Source organism: Cherax quadricarinatus, chromosome 7 (genome assembly GCF_038502225.1).
Source record: "Cherax quadricarinatus isolate ZL_2023a chromosome 7, ASM3850222v1, whole genome shotgun sequence".
In the NCBI taxonomy this organism is placed as follows: Eukaryota; Metazoa; Arthropoda; class Malacostraca; order Decapoda; family Parastacidae; genus Cherax; species Cherax quadricarinatus.
The window spans coordinates 45,741,677-45,764,861 of record NC_091298.1 but is presented as its reverse complement, the minus strand read 5'-3'; the positions used below and the strand labels follow the sequence as shown (position 1 = coordinate 45,764,861).

Here is a 23,185-nt window from a genome sequence, read left to right as displayed (position 1 = left end):
AGACAGACAGATAGAATGAGGGAGAAAGATAATTAGATAGAATGGAGGAGGGGAAGCAGCATCCGACCCCATTGTTTTGACAGGCCGGAGGGGGAAAGAGTAATGAGCCAATATGTCACTTTGACAGCTGCCGACTCCTTGTAATTTACACTATGGACGAGGAGGAGGAAGAGTAGGGGGAAGAGGAAGAAGAGGAGGAGGAGGAAGAGTAGGAGGAAGAGGAATAAGAGGAAGAGGAGGAGGAAGAGGAATAGTAGGAGGAAGATTAGGGGGAAGAGGAGGAAGAGGAAGAAGAGGAAGAAGAGGAGGAGGAGGAAGAGGAAGAAGAGGAGGAGGAGGAAGAGTAGGAGGAAGAGGAAGAAGAGGAGGAGGAAGAGGAGGAGGAGGAAGAGGAAGAGTAGGAGGAAGAGGAAGAGGAGGAAGAGGAAGAGTATGAGGAAGAGTAGGGGGAAGAGGAGGAAGAGTAGGGGGAAGAGGAGGAAGAGGAAGAAGAGGAGGAGGAGGGTGGAACACTAGTACACTGGTACTGGTACACTAACATTTCTGTCTGTCTATTTGTCTGTCTGTCAAGCTCCCTGTCTATCTGTCTATCCGTCTAGCTCTCTGTCTCAGAGAGCCACAAGACTGTGTCATCACTTTTACTCACATCTTCAAGCAGAGTATAGCACTTTGTCTGGATTTCGTGGGTTATCCTAGGTAATTTATACTATGTATACTTGTATTTATGTGTACCTGTGAGACAGAGATAGACAGACAGATAGAAAGAGAGAGACAGATTGAAAGAGATAGAATGAGGGAGAAAGATAAAACACCATTGTGTATGACACCATGTTTCAGAGTTCCACAAGCTGCAGAACTAATAGGAATATGTTCAGTGACTGTATATTGGTATATATATTATAGAACAATAATAATAAACAATGTTTTGTATTGTTTGTTTTTGTAAACAAGTTTTGTAAACAATATATTGATAATTATGTTTGTGTGCTTATTGTGTTGTATACAACGAGTGTATATATGTACATTGCACCTTACTTTGGTCTCATAGGCCACATAAGTTATGTGAAAAAATAAAATAGTGAAAAAAACAACAAACCTTCAAATACAAGTAAATCAAAGTTTACCGGGTGAGCGGCAGTCGCCGCTGTTGCCATACGCGGCTCATTTTCTGCAAACTTCATGCATCCATATCTCCGTAAGTGTTGATGATAAAATTTTTTTGTTTATCCTATAATGTTCAGAAAAAAAAACTCTATTTTTTCATAAGAAAAAATAATTTTTTTTTTTTTGAAATTTGGCCGACCCTGAGAACGAGTTTCGGAGAGGGCCTGTCGACCCTCAAAGGGTTAAAGTGCAGGCATTGTACTTCCCATTTCCAGGACTCAAGTCCGACTATATGAAAATAACCGGTTTCCCTGAATCCCTTCACTAAATATTACCCTGCTCACACTCCAACAGATCGTCAGGTCCCAAGTACCATTCGTCTCCATTTATTGTAATAATAATGATTATTAATATTATTATTAATTTAGGGCACTGGAGCACAGATCCACTGTATAGCACTTTGTCTGGATTTTTTGGGTTATCCTAGGTAATTTATAATATGTATGATAACTTGACTTACGTGTACCAGAGAGAGAGAGAGAGAGAGAGAGAGAGAGAGAGAGAGAGAGAAAGAGAGAGATTGAGAGAGATTGAGAGAGATTGAGAGAGATTGAGAGAGATTGAGAGAGATTGAGAGAGATTGAGAGAGAGAGATTGAGAGAGAGAGAGAGAGAGAGAGAGAGAGAGAGAGAGAGAGAGAGAGAGAGAGAGAGAGAGAGAGAGAGAGAGAGAGACAGAGAGATAGAGAGAGAGAGATATAGAGAGAGAGATATAGAGATAGAGAGAGAGAGATAGAGAGAGAGATAGAGAGATAGAGAGAGAGAGAGAGAGAGAGAGATAGAGAGAGAGATAGAGAGAGAGAGAGATAGATAGATAGATAGATAGATACAAAGAGACAGCCACATTCGGTCAGCCAACTACCCACCCACCCACCCACCCATCCAGCCACCCACCCACCCATCATCCAGCCAGCCACCCATCCATCCATCCAGCCACCCACCCACCCATCCAGCCGAATCCAGCCAGCCAGCCACCCACCCGGCCAACCACAGACCCGGCCACCCAGCCAGCCAGCCGGATATGTATTACACATGTTCCAGAGTTGTTTCTCTTTACTTAGGGTATAGGTTATACAACATTCTGGCAGGATGACACTACCAGTGGTATTCTCCCATTCCACTGTGTCGACAATACATGAAGATAATAGTAACATGATACTGTATGCGATGTAAAATTTACAATACATATCACTACCATGTATACATTATATACAGTACATAAATAATTAAAATACAACAATAGAAGTAAATTATGGTAAAAAGAATGAAATAATGATTGCACATTACATTACAGTATAATGTAGGTAGTTTATATAGGAAAGTTTTGGCATTATGCCCTACCCAATATGTCGGCAATTTTCAAAGGTTCGACTTATGTCCATTTCGACTTACGACCAGTTGGTCAGAACCAAGCTTGGTCGTAAGTCGGATGGTAGGTGTATTACCATGACTGGTCAATACACTACAGCTGAGGTAAACTCATGCCGGCACATATTAAAAAAAGAGCTTATTACTTTGGTGAAGTTAAGTTGTTATTCTGGCTCACACACTGTAAAAAATCTAACTCATTACCAATTTCCTACCAAAGCAAGAAGACTTTATTTGTTAGAATATATAACACAATGATTTCCTAAAACTGTAACCACATAAAGTGAAACACCATTCAAAGTAACTTTAATGCACTCTAGCAAAACAAACATTTTCATTATCCATTCAACGGCTATCCTGGCAGAAGTGCATGAATATAACAGGTCAAATAAACCTCCAATGATGTATACAAGCTCCTAAACAACAAAATTAGACAATGCACAAATAACCCACACATAAAAGAGAGAAGCTTACGACGATGTTTCGGTCCGACTTGGACCATTTACAAAGTCACACTGTGTGACTTTGTAAATGGTCCAAGTCGGACCGAAACGTCGTCGTAAGCTTCTCTCTTTTATGTGCGGGTTATTTGTGTATCGTTCCAGTCACGGTATTGTGCCTTTTTTTGTTATTTAAAATTAGACAACATATAATAGTGTGACACAGCCCTGACAAGCTTATGTCACAGTACAGTTTTAGCATGAAAATTCTGTCACTTAAAATACGTCTTACTTGATGTTCAGTTTAAAAAATAAAATGAGGTTAGGACCCCAATAAAAATAAGATATAGTAACTTCACTTTTATTTTGAGTTATCCCACATTAAATCATCATAATTTACCAACAACATATGCCTATAAGCATGCACTGATTGCAACCACTGTACAATACTCTGCACAACTATATATAGTGAAGCTAAATAAAACTTACTTTATTACAAAACTTACCATATGTTTTTTTAGATTAAACGAATTCATGTAACATTAACATTAGTTCTTACCTGAATTCTATCAGTAGGTATGATATTTTTTGAATTGTGCTTCCAAGTGACGTGAGGAGGTGGTTCTCCCACAGAGTGACACTGCAATCTTACATCTTCCTTCCAAGCAACTTCCAGAGGACCTCCAAATGATGCAATTTGAGCTGATACTAAATAAAAAAAAATTTAGTCAATTAATACTGGATCAACAAATATTATAGTATAATTTGCTAAATTTAATTTTCTTCTGCTATATGTACATTTTAATTTTCAAGAAGAACTGTTGGTTTAAAGAAATACAGGTAATTACCTGACATACACCAGATATTGTATGATGCTTATAGGTTCACATGAAGAGGAATCATGCATGTGCAATATCTCTTATCTTTATTTGAAAATGTTTCAATAACCAGTGGTTTTTTCAGGAATATACAGAGATGATATATGAAAACAGTGGAAGATGAGGTTATCAGCCCCTTGGCCTTGAACTATATACAGCAGTGGAAAATGAGGCTATCAGTCCCTCAGGGTTGTAGAACTATACACAGAAGACAGTGAAAGGTGAGGTAATCAGTCCCTCAGCCTAAATCTATGATTATTATAATTACAGGTTTAGATCTTTCCCATGAATATAATTAAACTAGAGACAATACTAACCTTTAGTTGTTGGGTGAACATAAACTTTTTCAGTAGGTGGTCCCTCCCCTCGTTGTGTGGAGGCTGACACCCAGAACTCATATTTGTCTCTGGTGCTCACACCTTCAGCAACGTAAGAGGTCTCGCCTGGACCCAGGGTTCTCGATGGTAACTCTCTCTGCATAAAAAAATTTGTTAAATATGCTAAACAATTCTTTTAACCACAAATATGTTAAAAACTATATATGTATCACTATTCTCAATTTTTTTTTTTTTCAACAAGTTGGCCGTCTCCCACCGAGGCAGGGTGACCCAAAAAAGAAAGAAAATCTCCAAAAAGAAAATGCTTTCATCATCATTCAACACTTTCACCACACTCACACATAATCACTGTTTTTGCAGAGGTGCTCAGAATACAACAGCTTAGAAGCATATACGTATAAAGATACACAACATATCCCTCCAAACTGCCAATATCCCAAACCCCTCCTCAATACTTGTATATTTATGTATCACTATTCTCAATACTTGTAATCATAATTCATAATTGTTTGTTCTATTTGTAATGCCTAAATTTGTTGTCTGTATACTTTTAATGTTCTCATATATATAAGCAAATAATAATTATTGTCATTGTAGTCTTAAGTAAGAAATGATCTGCATAACTGTGGACTTTCTGCATGTTCAACCAAATGTCACCCATCTCTGTACAGTGTTGCATGTGGAAAAAAATCTTTGACTTGACTAACATTAAGAAATAAATAATGGAGACTAAAGAATAAAGTCACAAAACCGGCATGTAGGAAAGTAACCTCATGACCAGGTTTGGGTCCTTCCTTCATGCACAAGACCCAGGGCACAACTATGCCAGTGAATCAAACTGAAACTGCACCATAGTCAAGTCACAACTGATGCAGTAAGAGTCCAGGATGGACTGAAATGTTGTTGTAAGTTCTCTCTTAAGTGAAGCTTTTGGGTGAATGGTGATAAAAGTAAAGGTTTTTCAGAGAATGTTGGTAAAAGTGAAGGTTTTTTATTGAATGGTGATAAAAGTGAAGGTTTTGGGTGAATGGTGACAAAAGAAGATACATAATTAGGAGGTTGCTTGATGTAAAAACATTATTGTAGCAATAAACATTCTGTAATTACAAAACCAAAAGTATCTTCTGAAAACTTAAAAATGTCAGTCTATTGTTTACATAAAGATTTCCTTTACTGTGTGTTAATTTACTTGTATGCAGTAGTCCTAGTTCTACCAGTAACTCACTATATGGAAATAAACACACATGCAGTATAATGTGATCCTTTATTAACAACGTTTCGCCCACACAGTGGACATTTTTCAAGTCACAAACAGATCTACATGGGGTGGAAGGTATGCAAGTATTTATAGTCAGGTTGAGAATGCTGAGGTCAGGTGGAGAATGCTGCATCTGATGATCTACCGAGTGGGGTTATAGAGTCTAAACTCTTGGGTAGCTTGGAAGAGAGATTGTATAAGTATATGAGTAGACCTTCTGCAGTGTTCCTCCATTCCTATGTTCTTATGTGGGATAGCGATGAAGAAGTTTCTTGGAAAGTGGTTCAGCTATGTTATAGAAGCCATTGTTCTGGTTGAGGTTGTTGGATATAGAGATAAGCGATGACTCCAGGATTCTTTGGTATTGAGTGTTGTTTTCTCTGGCGATAAGTCTCGAGTTTCTGTAGTTGATTAAATGGTTGTGTGAATTACGGTGTTGTACACAGGCATTCCTTGGATTGTCAGACCTGCTTGCGTATTGGTGTTCTGAAATACGTGTTTGGAGGTCTCTTGATGTTTCGCCCACGTATAATTTGCTGCAGTCATTACAAGGGATTATGTATACCCCTGCAGAGGATGGAAGCTTGTCCTGTCTATTACTGGTAATGTCCTTGATGGCCGTGGTTGTGGAGGTAGATACCTGGAATGAGGTATTGGAAAAGATGTTGGAAACGTGTTTGGCAATGAAGTTGGTGGGGAGGATTATGTATCTCTTCTCGGCAGTGTCTTCTCTGGGTGTGTTAAAGATGTTTGATGCCCGTCGTCTGCAGTCTCTGATGAAGTGACGAGGATAGTGAGGTTTGGAAAATACTTGTTCAATTATAGTGCATTCTTCTCAAGGAACTCATTGCTGCAGATTCTGAGTGCTCGCAGGAAAAAGCCTATAATTACACCACGTTTAGTTTTGGTGTCGTGGTGAGAGTAGAAGTGGAGAAGATCGTTTTGGTTGGTGGGTTTTTGACAGACTTTGAAACGAAGTTCATGGTCAGCTTTGCAGAGAAGAACATCAAGGAAAGGAAGAGTGTTGTCGACTTCTTCTTCAAGTGTGAAGTGGATTGAGGGCTCGACCTGGCTGAGCTTGTCTTGGAGAGCTTGAACATTGAAGCGTCTGGGAGTTAAGAGGAGAATGTCATCAACATAACGGAGCCAGGTGACAGACAAAGGAATAATGGTGGAAAAACGCTCAGCTTCCAGATGTTCCATGCACATGTGTATAGGTTCGCCAGGACGGCACTGAGTGGCGAACCCATGGGTAGTCCAAAAGTCTGGTGAAAGAGGTGATTTTCGAAAAGAAACACGTAAAACCAACACATAGTTCAACAAGGCTGATGAAATAGCTGGCTGGAATAGGAAGATCAAGTGAATGGTCAATTTTCATGCGCAAGAGATTGATGGCTTGTGTAGTAGGTACTTTGGTGAATAGGGAAGTTACGTCAAGGCTGGAAAGTTTCTTGTTCCTGATGTTGATGTTGCGAATGCGACTGAGAAGATCACCCAAGTGTTTGAGATGTGCTGGACTGATAGTGCCCAAGAGTTTAGAGAGGTGTTTTGCGAGAATTCCTGAGAGTTGGTGGGGAGCACTGCCTATTCCCGAAGATATGGGCCTCAATGGGATACCAGGCTTGTGAGTTTTAGGCAGGCCATACATTCTGGCAGGTCTGGGGTTGCTGGGTATGGTGTGCAGAAGTTTCTTCCCTTGTTCTGAGTCCCTCAGAATGCAGCAAGTTCTTTGAAGAAATGTTTTAGTAAGGTTGCCCACTTGGTTAGTTGCGAGAGGTTTGTAGGTATCTGGGTCATTAGTAGACTGAGCATTTTGTTCCTTTAATCATCAATGTTCACGATAACACTACCTCCTTGTCAGTGGCGGTGACCCTGATGGCCGTGTCTTTTGCTAAAGCTTTAAGTGCAATGATGTAACATCGAGGTATGACTGGGGAGCTGCGTGTTGAGATGGCCACTGAGATGATGCCTTGAAGATAGCCTTTTTGGAAGTCAGAGTCATTGTGTCTGTAGTTTTTGGCGATAAAATCGAGGTCTTGTTATGGTTTCGTAATTCCTGTTGCGAATTTGAGGCCTAAGCTGAGGGCTTGTTTCTGTGTTTGACAAATGAGATGAAAGATTCTGAATAATTTCAGGTCTTCCCAAACTTTTCCAATGACTACTATCGAAGAGAGTTTGTAGTTTCCTAGTAAGTCTGATCTTCTGTTGAATATTCGCTGTGGTAACTCTGCTGCGAATGATTTCAGCGATGCGTCTGTTCATGTTGCCCCAGAGTACTGTGCCTAGTGTTCTGGCTTGGAGAAAAACTTCCTTTGTAGCACTGTTTAAGTCATCTGCACACTCTTCAAGGTAGGTCCAATCTGTAGCGGAGAAAGGAGGTTTGATGTTGGCAATTTGAGGAGTAGATATTGGTAAGACCATTTCTCGGATGCAGTCCCGAAGAAAATTGTGTCTGTTGCGAAGTGAGTAAGCTTTTAGAAGGTCATGAACATTGATGATTACAGGAACAAAATGCTCAATCTACTTAATGACCCAGATACCTACAAACCTCTCACAACTAACCAAGTGGACAACCTTACTAAAACATTTCTTCAATGAACTTGCTGCATTCTGAGGGACTCAGAACAAGGGGAGAAACTTCTGCACACCAGACCCAACAACCCCAGACCTGCCAGAATGTACGGCCTGCCAAAAACTCACAAGCCTGGTATCCCATTGAGGCCCATATCTTCAGGAATAGGCAGTGCTCCCCACCAACTTTCAGGAATTCTCGCAAAACACCTCTTTAAACTCTTGGGCACTATAATAATAATAATAATAATAATAATAATAATAATAATAATAATAATAATAATAATTTTATTTCTTTGTAAAGGTTACAATGTGTAATTACAATTTTGATTTGCTAAGTACAAAGATAGCCACTATCATGCTGAGGCATTTCGGGCAAATTAATCCTAATACATAGTAACTAATTAAAACTAGATAAGATAACAGTACATAGTAATTATACTTAAAACTAAACATGGAATAGTGGTTAGCTGTTTCACAATCTTATATGAACTTAATAAATCTTAGGTAAACTTAGTACAAAATCTAATTTACAAGTAATTGTGCAGGTGGTAATATTTTATGGAATGGCAGAATTAAAAGCCAGGTGGTCACATGATAAAACTAGTCAGTAGATGTTTGGTTGATTTGGTTAATATTGTGAGATAAGATGATTTTTTAGCAAAGTCCTAAATTTATAAGCTGTCTGGGGATCCTTGACCTGTTCCAGTAGTGAGTTCCAGATCTTCGGGCCTTTATATGCATAGGGTTCTTGCACAGTGAGATTCTTACTTGAGGGATGTTGAAAAGTGCCTTATGCCTTGTATTGTAACTGTGCATTCTGTTGTAACTGTCGAGTAGTAGTTTTAGGGGATGGTTTACAGTGGAGTTTCAAGTTCTGTATATGTATTAGGCACAATAATAAGAGTGTATGTCTTGTATATTTAGCAAGATGAGTCTTTTGAAAAGTGGTGGGGTGTGCTGTCTAGCACAGGAGTTCGTTTTCACTTGCACAGCAGCTTTTTGTTGGATTACTATGGGTCTAAGGTGGTTGGCAGTGGTTGAGACCCAGGCACAGATACTATAGGTGAGGTAAGGATGTATTAGAGAGTGGTACAGGGTAAGGAGAGGCATTGGTGGTACATAGTAATGTATCTTGGAAAGCATTCCTACTAATATGGAAATTTTCTTGGCTATGTGATGGGTATGGGACTGAAATTTAAGATTACAGTCAAGGAGAAGACCTAAAAATTTGCCCTCTGTATGTCTTGATATAGGGAAACCATTTAACAGTATGCCGAGTTGAATATTTGAGGCTCTGTTGCCAAACAGCATGAAGTATGTTTTATCTATGTCGAGAGTGAGTTTGTTGCTTGTCATCCAAGCATATATCTTTAGCAGTTCATTGTTTACAGTGTTTCCAAGCACAGCTGGGTCTGAATGGGAGTAGACATATGTAGTGTCATCTACGAATAGAACTGGTTTAAGGAGTTGGGATACATTGGAGAGGTCATTGATGTAGATGAGAAAGAGGAGTGGGCCTAGGACACTACCTTGGGGTACTCCTACAGATATAGGTTGGATAGCGGAGTTGACTCCATCTGCATGCACATATTGGTGTCTGTCGTTAAAATAGGATTTTAGGTAGTCAAGAGAATGTCCTCTTATACCGTAATGCTTCAGTTTGAGATGCAAGAGATTATGATCAACTGTGTCAAATGCTTTTCTTAGGTCGATAAAGAGCCCCAGGGGGTATTCATTTTTATCGAGAGCTGTGTATATTAGGTCAAGCATTTGTACAATAGCATTATTCGTGCTTTTTTTTTTGGTCTAAATCCAAACTGGCATGGGTTAAGTATGTTGTTGGATGTAAGGTAGGAGTAAAGTCGCTTGTGAATTATTTTTTCAAATATCTTGGAGAGTAAGGGCAAGTTTGTTATGGGTCTGTAATTGTTTAAATCAGTTGGATCTCCACCTTTGTGGATCGGGGTGACCCTTGCTGTCTTGAGTATGGATGGGAAGGTTGAGGAAGCTATAGATTTGTTAAACATTGTTGCAATAATGGGCAACAGTTCTGGTGCAGCTTTTTTATATATGAATGGCAGCAAGTTATCTAGATCACCTGATTTGTTTTTTAATGATTTAATGATGAGTGAGACTTCAGTAGGGTTAGTTGGAGCCAGTAAGAGAGTATTTGGATAATTGCCAGTGAGGTACTCGCTCGGATGGGTATTTGAGCTAGGAATTTGACTCGCTAGCTTTGATCCTAGAGTAGAGAAGAAGACATTAAATTTGTCGGCCGTGTCTATGGGTTGCATGTGAGGTTCATCTGGTATAGTTAAGTCTCTCTATTTCCAATTGGTTTCATTGAGCCCAAAATTTTGGAGAGGGGTTGCCAGGTACTCTTCATGTCACCTTTCATTTCACTAAATCTATTTTCATAATACATTTGCTTTGATTTATGTATTAGTTTTGTGAGTATTGATGTGTATCTTTTAGTAAATTCTTTAGTAATTAAGCCTAATATGAACTGTTTTTCAATATGGTGTTTTTTTATTAATAGATTTGAGGATACATTTAGTTAGCCAGGGGCTGTTTAGCTCCTTTTCTGTGATCTGTTTTGTTTTGACTGGGCAATTTTTGTTGTAGAGGTTTAGGGTTTTATGTAAAAAAAATTTGATATCTTTATCAATATTATTACTGTCATCTAGCTCTCTCTGAAAATCAATGGCACCTAAAGCTAGTTTTAGGTTGTTTATCGATGTCTCATCATGCAGGCGAAATGAGATCTTTCTTGTTTCTTGAGGCAGTTTAGAGAAGTTGGTTATGAGAAAGGTAGGGTAGTGGTCTGTGGTGTTATCTGTGATTATACCTGCTTGTAGTAGGGATATTGTGTTCGTCCAGATATGGTCAAGTAATGAGGCACTAGTGTCAGAGATTCTTGTTGGCTTTGTTACTGAGGGTAGCAATAAGCTGTTATTCATAGCATTTGTGAAATCAGCTACTGGAGGGTCAGTTGCTTGGATAAGGTTGATGCTGAAATCTCCTGCTAATATCAGATGGTGTTTATTCAACTCTGACTCAATTATCATGTTTCTAAGGTTATTGCTAAAAGTGTAAGTATTTGAGTGTGGTAGTCTGTAGACTGCACCAACTGTTATAGGTTTCTTAAGTGTTCTTGATGTGAATTTAGCTATTATATATTCACCATTTTCGTCCCATACACTAGATGATTTCATACATTCTAGTTCTCCAGAGTAATAGATGGCAGTGCCTCCTCCTGATTGGTCAGGCCTGCAGTTATGTATGGCTGTGTAACCAGGTATGGTAAATATGTCTGTCAGATCTTGTCTGAGCCAGGTTTCAGTAAGTATAATGAAAGTTATAGTAGCATTTACAGACTTAAGTAGTGCAATGAGGTCATCATAGTGTTTACTCAATGATCTAACATTGTAGTTGAAGACTGTAATGTTCTTGCTGACACTGAGAAGGGTAGAAGCCTGACTAGCAGTGTAGTAATGGAAATTACTGTTAGGATTATGTGTGCTGTTCAATAAGAGGTCGATATCAGGATCAATAATTGCATTCATAAGGGGTATGTAGAAAAATAGCTGTTACAATTATTAAAGAGCAAAAAAACAAAAGCAAATGATGTTAAACCATTAACAATTATGAACTTACAGAACTAAGATAGTTATTTTAAATCTAAAAATAATGGAGCTACCAAATATTAAAATAAAACACTTTAGCACCTTGATTATTTCAAAGTTAAAAGTAATGGTTTCATGTATAAAATAAGACAGAAAATAAAACACTTAAGTACCTGGATTAGCACCTTGAATAGTGCCTTAAGCATCTCAAGTAGTTGGGAATTAATTACTGTTATTCACTAACAGTCATGAAAATGTGGATTAGAATAAGGGTAAATTCTACTATACTACAGCACTGAACATGGTTGATAATGTGTTGAGATATGGCTTAACAAGGTTCAGTCAAACCAGTGAATGAGAGGAAACATGCTAGTTCTTAATCATTTGTTATTTCAAACCTACGACCCGTGTCTGATAATTTTACCATGATAATACCATCATGAGTAAAGCGCTGTTTTATCGATGCATTATCACACTTAAGTTTTCGAAGTCTGTATAATAGGTTCTGACATTTTTTTTAGTTAGGCACTCATTTATATACACATTACTCCGTTTCTTGATGGAGGAACTTATTAGATCATTTTTACATCAATGGAATTGAATTTTAACCTAACACTTTAACACTTTGTTGATGACCTGACTTGCCTAGCAGTCGGGCCTCCTTGATATCTGTTTAACTTCCAGTCTTGTGTAGCTTCTGACAGCTTGGTGGTGAGGGAATTTATTTGTTTAGCATGTGTGTCTATAGTTGAATGTAGGTTTGCTTGTTCTTTAGATGAGTTTATTAATGATGTCAGTTTGTGTTCTAGTTCACTAATCTTTGAGTTTTGTGTCATAAGATGACATTCAAGGTCTTTAATAGCATACTATTTTACTATTGTCCTGTAGAATGTTATCCATGGAGTCAGGTAGTTCTTGAGGACTGAATTCCTGGGCTTTACCTTTGGGTGTTGACGAGTTGTAATCTATGTTGCCGTTTGCGGTGAAGAGGTTTCTGATGTTATCCATAGTTGTAGACAAGTCAGCCTGGGTGCGAGTCATGGATGAGGATGAATGTTGAGAGAATCCGGAGAAGGTTTAGGAGTCGTCCGCCATTGTTGCTGTTGTGTTGGTCTGGCCGGGGATGCTAAAATGCCGGGAGCAATGGGCTAGTAACCCCTTCTCCTGTATACAATTACTAAAAAAGAGAAGAAGAAAAACTTTATAAAACTGGGTTGCTTAAATGTGCGTGGATGTAGTGCGGATGACAAGAAACAGATGATTGCTGATGTTATGAATGAAAAGAAGTTGGATGTCCTGGCCCTAAGCGAAACAAAGCTGAAGGGGGTAGGAGAGTTTCAGTGGGGGGAAATAAATGGGATTAAATCTGGAGTATCTGAGAGAGTTAGAGCAAAGGAAGGGGTAGCAGTAATGTTAAATGATCAGTTATGGAAGGAGAAAAGAGAATAATGAATGTAAATTCAAGAATTATGTGGATTAAAGTAAAGGTTGGATGCAGAAGTGGGTCATAATAGCGTGTATGCACCTGGAGAAGAGAGGAATGCAGAGGAGAGAGAGAGATTTTGGGAGATGTTAAGTGAATGTATAGGAGCCTTTGAACCAAGTGAGAGAGTAATTGTAGGGGAGGGGACTTGAATGCTAAAGTAGGAGAAACTTTTAGAGAGGGTGTGGTAGGTAAGTTTGGGGTGCCAGGTGTAAATGATAATGGGAGCCCTTTGATTGAACTTTGTATAGAAAGGGGTTTAGTTATAGGTAATACATATTTTAAGAAAAAGAGGATAAATAAGTATACACGATATGATGTAGGGGCTAAATGACAGTAGTTTGTTGGATTATGTATTGGTAGATAAAAGACTGTTGAGTAGACTTCAGGATGTACATGTTTATAGAGGGGCCACAGATATATCAGATCACTTTCTAGTTGTAGCTACACTGAGAGTAAAAGGTAGATGGGATACAAGGAGAATAGAAGCATCAGGGAAGAGAGAGGTGAAGGTTTATAAACTAAAAGAGGAGGCAGTTAGGGTAAGATATAAACAGCTATTGGAGGATAGATGGGCTAATGAGAGCATAGGCAATGGGGTCGAAGAGGTATGGGGTAGGTTTAAAAATGTAGTGTTAGTGTGTTCAGCAGAAGTTTGTGGTTACAGGAAAGTGGGTGCAGGAGGGAAGAGGAGCGATTGGTGGAATGATGATGTAAAGAGAGTAGTAAGGGAGAAAAAGTTAGCATATGAGAAGTTTTTACAAAGTAGAAGTGATGCAAGGAGGGAAGAGTATATGGAGAAAAAGAGAGAAGTTAAGAGAGTGGTGAAGCAATGTAAAAAGAGAGCAAATGAGAGAGTGGGTGAGATGTTATCAACAAATTTTGTTGAAAATAAGAAAAAGTTTTGGAGTGAGATTAACAAGTTAAGAAAGCCTAGAGAACAAATGGATTTGTCAGTTAAAAATAGGAGAGGAGAGTTATTAAATGGAGAGGTAGAGGTATTGGGAAGATGGAAGGAATATTTTGAGGAATTGTTAAATGTTGATGAAGATAGGGAAGCTGTGATTTCGTGTATAGGGCAAGGAGGAATAACATCTTGTAGGAGTGAGGAAGAGCCAGTTGTGAGTGTGGGGGAAGTTCGTGAGGCAGTAGGTAAAATGAAAGGGGGTAAGGCAGCCGGGATTGATGGGATAAAGATAGAAATGTTAAAAGCAGGTGGGGATATAGTTTTGGAGTGGTTGGTGCAATTATTTAATAAATGTATGGAAGAGGGTAAGGTACCTAGGGATTGGCAGAGAGCATGCATAGTTCCTTTGTATAAAGGCAAAGGGGATAAAAGAGAGTGCAAAAATTATAGGGGGATAAGTCTGTTGAGTGTACCTGGTAAAGTGTATGGTAGAGTTATAATTGAAAGAATTAAGAGTAAGACGGAGAATAGGATAGCAGATGAACAAGGAGGCTTTAGGAAAGGTAGGGGGTGTGTGGACCAGGTGTTTACAGTGAAACATATAAGTGAACAGTATTTAGATAAGGCTAAAGAGGTCTTTGTGGCATTTATGGATTTGGAAAAGGCGTATGACAGGGTGGATAGGGGGGCAATGTGGCAGATGTTGCAAGTGTATGGTGTAGGAGGTAGGTTACTGAAAGCAGTGAAGAGTTTTTACGAGGATAGTGAGGCTCAAGTTAGAGTATGTAGGAAAGAGGGAAATTTTTTCCCAGTAAAAGTAGGCCTTAGACAAGGATGTGTGATGTCACCGTGGTTGTTTAATATATTTATAGATGGGGTTGTAAGAGAAGTAAATGCGAGGGTCTTGGCAAGAGGCGTGGAGTTAAAAGATAAAGAATCACACACAAAGTGGGAGTTGTCACAGCTGCTCTTTGCCGATGACACTGTGCTCTTGGGAGATTCTGAAGAGAAGTTGCAGAGATTGGTGGATGAATTTGGTAGGGTGTGCAAAAGAAGAAAATTAAAGGTGAATACAGGAAAGAGTAAGGTTATGAGGATAACAAAAAGATTAGGTGATGAAAGATTGAATATCAGATTGGAGGGAGAGAGTATGGAGGAGGTGAACGTATTCAGATATTTGGGAGTGGACGTGTCAGCGGATGGGTCTATGAAAGATGAGGTGAATCATAGAATTGATGAGGGAAAAAGAGTGAGTGGTGCACTTAGGAGTCTGTGGAGACAAAGAACTTTGTCCTTGGAGGCAAAGAGGGGGAATGTATGAGAGTATAATTTTACCAACGCTCTTATATGGGTGTGAAGCGTGGGTGATGAATGTTGCAGCGAGGAGAAGGCTGGAGGCAGTGGAGATGTCATGTCTGAGGGCAATGTGTGGTGTGAATATAATGCAGAGAATTCGTAGTTTGGAAGTTAGGAGGAGGTGCGGGATTACCAAAACTGTTGTCCAGAGGGCTGAGGAAGGGTTGTTGAGGTGGTTCGGACATGTAGAGAGAATGGAGCGAAACAGAATGACTTCAAGAGTGTATCAGTCTGTAGTGGAAGGAAGGCGGGGTAGGGGTCGGCCTAGGAAGGGTTGGAGGGAGGGGGTAAAGGAGGTTTTGTGTGCGAGGGGCTTGGACTTCCAGCAGGCATGCGTGAGCGTGTTTGATAGGAGTGAATGGAGACAAATGGTTTTTAATACTTGACGTGCTGTTGGAGTGTGAGCAAAGTAACATTTATGAAGGGATTCAGGGAAACCGGCAGGCCGGACTTGAGTCCTGGAGATGGGAAGTACAGTGCCTGCACTCTGAAGGAGGGGTGTTAATGTTGCAGTTTAAAAACTGTAGTGTAAAGCACCCTTCTGGCAAGACAGTGATGGAGTGAATGATGGTGAAAGTTTTTCTTTTTCGGGCCACCCTGCCTTGGTGGGAATCGGCCGGTGTGATAATAAAAAAAAAAAAAAAAAAGATGACATTCAAGGTCTTTAATAGCATACTATTTTACTATTGTCCTGTAGAATGTTATCCATGGAGTCAGGTAGTTCTTGAGGACTGAATTCCTGGGCTTTACCTTTGGGTGTTGACGAGTTGTAATCTATGTTGCCGTTTGCGGTGAAGAGGTTTCTGATGTTATCCATAGTTGTAGACAAGTCAGCCTGGGTGCGAGTCATGGATGAGGATGAATGTTGAGAGAATCCGGAGAAGGTTTAGGAGTCGTCCGCCATTGTTGCTGTTGTGTTGGTCTGGCCGGGGATGAGGGGGTGGAAGATTCACTGGTGTCTTTCAGGGCAGACATTATGGGTAACAGTTTTCTAGGTTTCATGTCTGTCTTGGTGTTGCTTTTTCTATTCTTGTATCCTATGAGAACACTAGTGGAGTTGATATGGAGTTATTGTAGTGATAACTGATGCTTGGCTGGGATTTCGTCTGGCAGCAGGGTGGTGTTTGGTATGCCGGGCAGTCCTCGATTAGTCGTGTTGGGTCAGCTTTTTACATATTTAGCAGCTTTATTTTGGTTGTTTTGGTTCCATGTGGGTCAATGCAGCAGTACCAGCGGTTAGGCCATAATAGGAGCTGTTGTAGGGGCAGGGAACTATAAAGATGTAGGAGTCCAGCACATCTCAAACACTCGGGTGATCTTCTCAATCGCATTCGCAACATCAACATCAGGAACAAGAAACTTTCCAGCCTTGACGTAACTTCCCTATTCACCAAAGTACCTACTACACAAGCCATCGATCTCTTGTGCAGGAAAATTGATGATTCACTTGATCTTCCTATTCCAGCCAGCAGTTTCATCGACCTTGTTGAACTGTGTTGGTTTTACGTGTTTCTCTTTCAAAAATCACCTCTTTCAGCAGACTTTTGGACTACCCATGGGTTTGCCACTCAGTGCCATCCTGACGAACCTATACAGTGGACCCCCGATTCACGATACTAATCCGTTCCTGAGAGCTCATCGTAAACCAAAAATATCGGAAAGCGAATCAATTTTCCCCATAAGAAATAATGGAAATCAAATTAATCCGTGCAAGACACCCAAAAGTATGAAAAAAAAAACTTTTACCACATGAAATATTAAGTTTAATGCAATAGAATAGTAATTACAATAACAACAATAACAATAAATAACAATAAATAACGAAAGAATAATTGACACTTAACTTTAATGAATATCTGGTGATGATTGATGGGATGGGAGGAGGGGAGAGTGTGGATGGTGTTAGCATTTAGAAGGGGAATCCCCCTCCATTAGAACTCGAGGTAGCAAGTCCTTTTCCGGGGTTACTTCCCTTCTTCTTTTAATGCTGCTAGGACCAGGTTGAGAGTCACTGGACCTCTGTCGCACAACATATCTGTCCATAGAGGCCTGTACCTCTCGTTCCTTTATGACTTTCCTAAAGTGGTTCACAACACTGTCAGTGTAATAGTCACCAGCATGGTTTGCAATAGCTGACTGAGGGTGATTTTCATCCATGAAGGTTTGCACTTCAAGCCACTTCGCACACATTTCCTTAATCTTTGAAGTAGGCAACTTCTTCAATTTCTCTCTCCCCTCCTCCGAAGCAATTTCCTCAGGTTTGGCCTCTTGCTGTTGAAGTTGATCTAGCAGCTCATCAGTGGTTAGTTCTTCACTGTCCTCCTCCACCAACTCTTCCACATCCTCCCCACTAACCTCCAACCCCAAGGACTTCCCCAATGCCACAATGGATTCCTCAACTGGCATAGGCTTCTCAGGGTTAGCCTCAAACCCTTCGAAATCCCTTTTGTCTACACATTCTGGCCACAGTCTTTTCCAGGCAGAGTTCAAGGTCCTCTTAGTCACTCCCTCCCAAGCCTTACCTATAAGTTTTACACAAATGAGGATAGTAAAGTGATCCTTCCAAAACTCCTTTAGAGTCAATTGAGTGTCTGGGGTCACTTCAAAGCACCTTTCAAACATAGCTTTTGTGTACAGTTTCTTGAAGTTGGAAATGACCTGCTGGTCCATAGGCTGCAGGAGAGGAGTGGTATTAGGAGGCAAAAACTTGACTTTAATGAAGCTCATGTCCCCACAAAGTCGCTCTGACAAGTCTGTAAGATGACCAGGGGCATTGTCTAATACCAGGAGGCACTTAAGGTCTAATTCCTTTTCAATTAGGTAATTTTTCACACTGGGGGCAAATGCATGGTGTAACCAGTCATAGAAAAAGTCCCTAGTGACCCATGCCTTACTGTTTGCCCTCCACAGCACACACAAATTAGCCTTGAGGATATTCTTTTGCCTGAACGCTCTGGGAGTTTCTGAGTGATACACCAATAAAGGCTTCACTTTGCAATCACCACTAGCATTGGAACACATCAACAGAGTAAGCCTGTCTTTCATAGGCTTATGTCCTGGGAGTGCCTTTTCCTCCTGAGTAATGTAGGTCCTGCTTGGTAATTTCTTCCAAAACAGGCCTGTTTCGTCACAATTAAACACTTGTTCAGGTTTCAATCCTTCAGCCTCTATGTACTCCTTGAATTCATGCACATATTTTTCAGCCGCTTTGTGGTCTGAACTGGCAGCCTCACCATGCCTAATCACACTATGTATACCACTACGATTCTTAAATCTTTCAAACCAACCTTTGCTGGCCTTAAATTCACTCACATCACCACTAGTTGCAGGCATTTTTTTTACCAAATCGTCATGCAACTGCCTAGCCTTTTCACAAATGATCGCTTGAGAGATGCTATCTCCTGCTATCTGTTTTTCATTTATCCACACCAATAACAGTCTCTCAACATTTTCTAACACTTGCGGTCGCTGTTTCGTAATCACAGTTGCACCTTTTGCAAGAACAGCTTCCTTGATTGCCGTTTTCTTGCTCACTATAGTAGAGATGGTTGATTGGGGTTTACTATACAACCTGACCAGCTCCGACACACGCACTCCACTTTCGTACTTTGCAATTATCTCTTTCTTCATTTCAACAGTCATTAGCACCCTTGGTCTCGAAGGGTTGGCACTGGGAGCTTTCTTGGGGCCCATGGTGACTTATTTTGCAAAAACAGGCACCAAAAACAGTGATAATATGGATAATATGGAATGTACCGAATGTATCCTTAGATGCGCGCACACTGGCTGGCTTGTAAACACTGGCACACACGGGGCAGTTCAGGCCACACATGGACACGTCTCGTACGAACCACATCGCATACCAGGTTTTGTATAGGGAAGCGAGGCAAATTTTCTGCAATATAATGCATCGATTACCGGATTTATCAGATACCAATAGCATCGTGAACCGGGGGTCCACTGTACATGGAACATCTGGAAGCCGAGCGTTTTTCCACCATTATTCCTTCGTCTGTCACCTGGCTCCGTTATGTTGATGACATTCTCCTCATAACTCCCAGACGCTTCAACGTTCAAGCTCTCCAAGACAAGCTCAACCAGGTCAAGCCCTCAATACAGTTCACACTTGAAGAAGAAGTCGACAAAACTCTTCCTTTCCTTGATGTTCTTCTTTGCAAAGTTGACCATGAACTTCGTTTGAAAGTCTATCGAAAACCCACCAACCAAAATGATCTTCTCCACTTCTACTCTCACCATGACACCAAAACTAAACGTGGTGTAATTATAGGTTTTTTCCTGCGTGCACTCAGAATGTGCAGGAATGAGTTCCTTGAGGAAGAATGCACTATAATTGAACAAGTATTTTCCAACCCTCACTATCCTCGTCACTTCATCAGAGACTGCAGACGACGGGCATTAAACATCTTTAACACACCCAGAGAAGACACTGCCGAAAAGAGATACATAATCCTCCCCACCAACTCCATTACCAAACATGTTTCCAACATCTTTTCCAATACCTCATTCCAGGTATCAACCTCCACATCCACCACCACCAAGGACATTACCAGTAATAGACAGGACAAGTTTCCATCCTCTGCAGGGGTATACATAATCCCTTGTAATGACTGCAGCAAATTATACATGGGCGAAACATCAAGAGACCTCCAAACACATATTTCAGAACACCAATACGCAAGCAGGTCTGATGATCCAAGGAATGCCTGTGTACAACACCATAATTCACACAACCATTTATTCAACTACAGAAACTCAAAACTTATCACCAGACAAGACAACACTCAATACCAAAGAATCCTGGAATCATCGCTTATCTCTATATCCAACAACTTCAACTAGAACCATGGCTTCTATAATATAGCTGAACCACTTGTCAAGAAACTTCTTCATCGCTATCCCACATAAGAACATAGGAATGGAGGAACACTGCAGAAGGTCTACTCATATACTTATACAATCTCTCTTCCAAGCTACCCAAGATTTTAGACTCTATAACCCCACTTGGTAGATCAGCTGCTGAAGCCTGGCCAGTGGTCGCTGCTGCAGCCTGGCCAGTGATCGCTGCTGCATCCTGGCCAGTGGTTGCTGCTGCAGCCTGGCGAGTGGTCGCTGTTGCAGCCTGGCCAGTGGTCGCAGTGATGCAGCATTCTCCACCTGACCCAGCATTCTCAAACTGACTATAAATACTCGCATACGTTCCACCCCAGGTAGATCTGTTTGTGACTTGTAAAAGCCGACTGTGTGGGCAAAACGTTGTTAATAAAGGATCACATTATATTGCATATGTGTTTATATTTTCATTGTGTCGGTATTTTATACCAATTATTTCCAAGTCACTATACACCTACCATCCGACTTAGGATCGAGTTCGGTTCCGAGAAACCGGTCGTAAGTTGAAATGGTCGTAAGTCGAAATGGTCGTAAGTCGAACTTTACTACTGAATATCAACAAAACATTTTTGTAATGACTTTATTTTATTGTTTTATTTTGGTATTTCGTGTTTTACTTTACTTTTTATGCTGTTAGTACTGTATTTTATACTGCAAGGTTTAGGATAAACACTTTGTACAACACAAATAGTTGTTTATTTCCCAGAAATTTGGCATAAAAAACACGGTCGTAAGTCGAGTGGTCGCAAGTCGAGCAAGTCGTAAGTCGGATGGTAGGTGTATACAGTAGTCCTAGGTCTACCAGTAACTCACAATATACAGTAGTCCTAGGTCTACCAGTAACTCACAATATACAGTAGTCCTAGGTCTACAGTAACTCACAATATACAGTAGTCCTAGGTCTACCAGTAACTCACAATATACAGTAGTCCTAGGTCTACCAGCAACTCACAATATACAGTAGTCCTAGGTCTACCAGCAACTCACAATATACAGTAGTCCTAGGTCTACCAGTAACTCACTATATACAGTAGGGCCCCGCTTTACGGCGTTTTGCCTAACGGCGTTCCAATAATATGGCGATTTCAAATTATGACCAAAATTTGCTATACGGCAAGTGGTCTTTCAAATACGGCGCGCCCCACCCGGTTTGTTTATATTTTTCATGAGCACATCTATTATGTCTGGAAACTTTCCAAAATTTCAAGTGTTTTAAAGTTATTGCAGTATGGAGGCAGTATGGAGGAGGGTGGAGGCAGTATGGAGGAGGGTGGAGGCAGTATGGAGGAGGGTGGAGGCAGTATGGAGGAGGGTGGAGGCAGTATGGAGGAGGGTGGAGGCAGTATGGAGGAGGGTGGAGGCAGTATGGAGGAGGCTGGAGGCAGTATGGAGGGTGGAGGCAGTATGGAGGAGGCAATATGGAGGTGGATGGAGGCAGTATGGAGGAGGGTGGAGGCAGTATGGAGGAGGCAATATGGAGGCGGATGGAGGCAGTATGGAGGAGGGTGGAGGTAATATGGAGGAGGGTGGAGGCAGTATAGAGGAGGGTGGAGGCAGTATGGAGGAGGGTGGAGGCAGTATGGAGGAGGGTGGAGGCAGTATGGAGGAGGGTGGAGGCAGTATGGAGGAGGGTGGAGGCAGTATGGAGGAGGGTGGAGGCAGTATGGAGGAGGCAGTATGGAGGAGGCAGTATGGTGGAGGCAGTATGGAGGAGGCAGTATGGAGGAGGCAGTATGGAGGAGGGTGGAGGCAGTATGCAGGAGGGTGGAGGCAGTATGGAGGAGGGTGGAGGCAGTATGGAGGAGGGTGGAGGCAGTGTGGAGGAGGGTGGAGGCAGTATGGAGGAGGGTGGAGGCAGTATGGAGGAGGGTGGAGGCAGTATGGAGGAGGCAATATGGAGGCAGATGGAGGCAATATGCAGGAGGGTGGAGGCAGTATGGAGGAGGCAATATGGAGGCAGATGGAGGCAGTATGGAAGAGGCAATATGGAGGAGGGTGGAGGCAGTATAGAGGAGGGTGGAGGCAGTATGGAGGAGGGTGGAGGCAGTATGGAGGAGGGTGGAGGCAGTATGGAGGAGGGTGGAGGCAGTATGGAGGAGGCAGTATGGAGGAGGCAGTATGGTGGAGGCAGTATGGAGGAGGCAGTATGGTGGAGGCAGTATGGAGGAGGCAGTATGGAGGAGGCAGTATGGAGGAGGGTGGAGGCAATATGAAGGAGGGTGGAGGCAGTATGGAGGAGGGTGGAGGCAGTATGAAGGAGGGTTGAGGCAGTATGGAGGAGGGTGGAGGCAGTATGGAGGAGGGTGGAGGCAGTATGAAGGAGGGTGGAGGCAGTATGGAGGAGGGTGGTGGCAGTATGGAGGAGGGTGGAGGCAGTATGGAGGGTGGAGGCAGTATGGAGGAGGGTGGAGGCAGTATGAAGGAGGGTGGATGCAGTATGGAGGAGGGTGGAGGCAGTATGGAGGAGGGTGGAGGCAGTATGAAGGAGGGTGGAGGCAGTATGGAGGAGGGTGGAGGCAGTATGGAGGAGGGTGGAGGCAGTATGGAGGAGGGTGGAGGCAGTATGGAGGAGGGTGGAGGCAGTATGAAGGAGGGTGGAGGCAGTATGGAGGAGGGTGGAGGCAGTATGAAGGAGGGTGGAGGCAGTATGGAGGAGGGTGGAGGCAGTATGGAGGAGGGTGGAGGCAGTATGGAGGAGGGTGGAGGCAGTATGGAGGAGGGTGGAGGCAGTATGGAGGAGGGTGGAGGCAGTATGGAGGAGGGTGGAGGCAGTATGGAGGAGGGTGGAGGCAGTATGGAGGAGGGTGGAGGCAGTATGAAGGAGGGTGGAGGCAGTATGGAGGAGGGTGGAGGCAGTATGGAGGAGGCTGGAGCCAGTATGGA

At 41.6% G+C, this 23,185-nt stretch overlaps 1 protein-coding gene across 1 annotated transcript in view; it reads right to left on the bottom strand.

Moving 5' to 3' along the window:
- Nucleotides 1-23,185, bottom strand: part of LOC128687076 (cell adhesion molecule Dscam1) — a 422,243-nt gene that overhangs the window by 52,380 nt on the left and 346,678 nt on the right. Inside the window, exons 14-15 of the mRNA XM_070082112.1 lie at nucleotides 4,167-4,323; nucleotides 3,531-3,679 (exon numbers count right to left, since the gene is read on the bottom strand). Coding sequence (XP_069938213.1) covers nucleotides 3,531-3,679; nucleotides 4,167-4,323 — 306 coding nt within the window. The remainder of the gene's footprint in view (nucleotides 1-3,530; nucleotides 3,680-4,166; nucleotides 4,324-23,185) is intronic.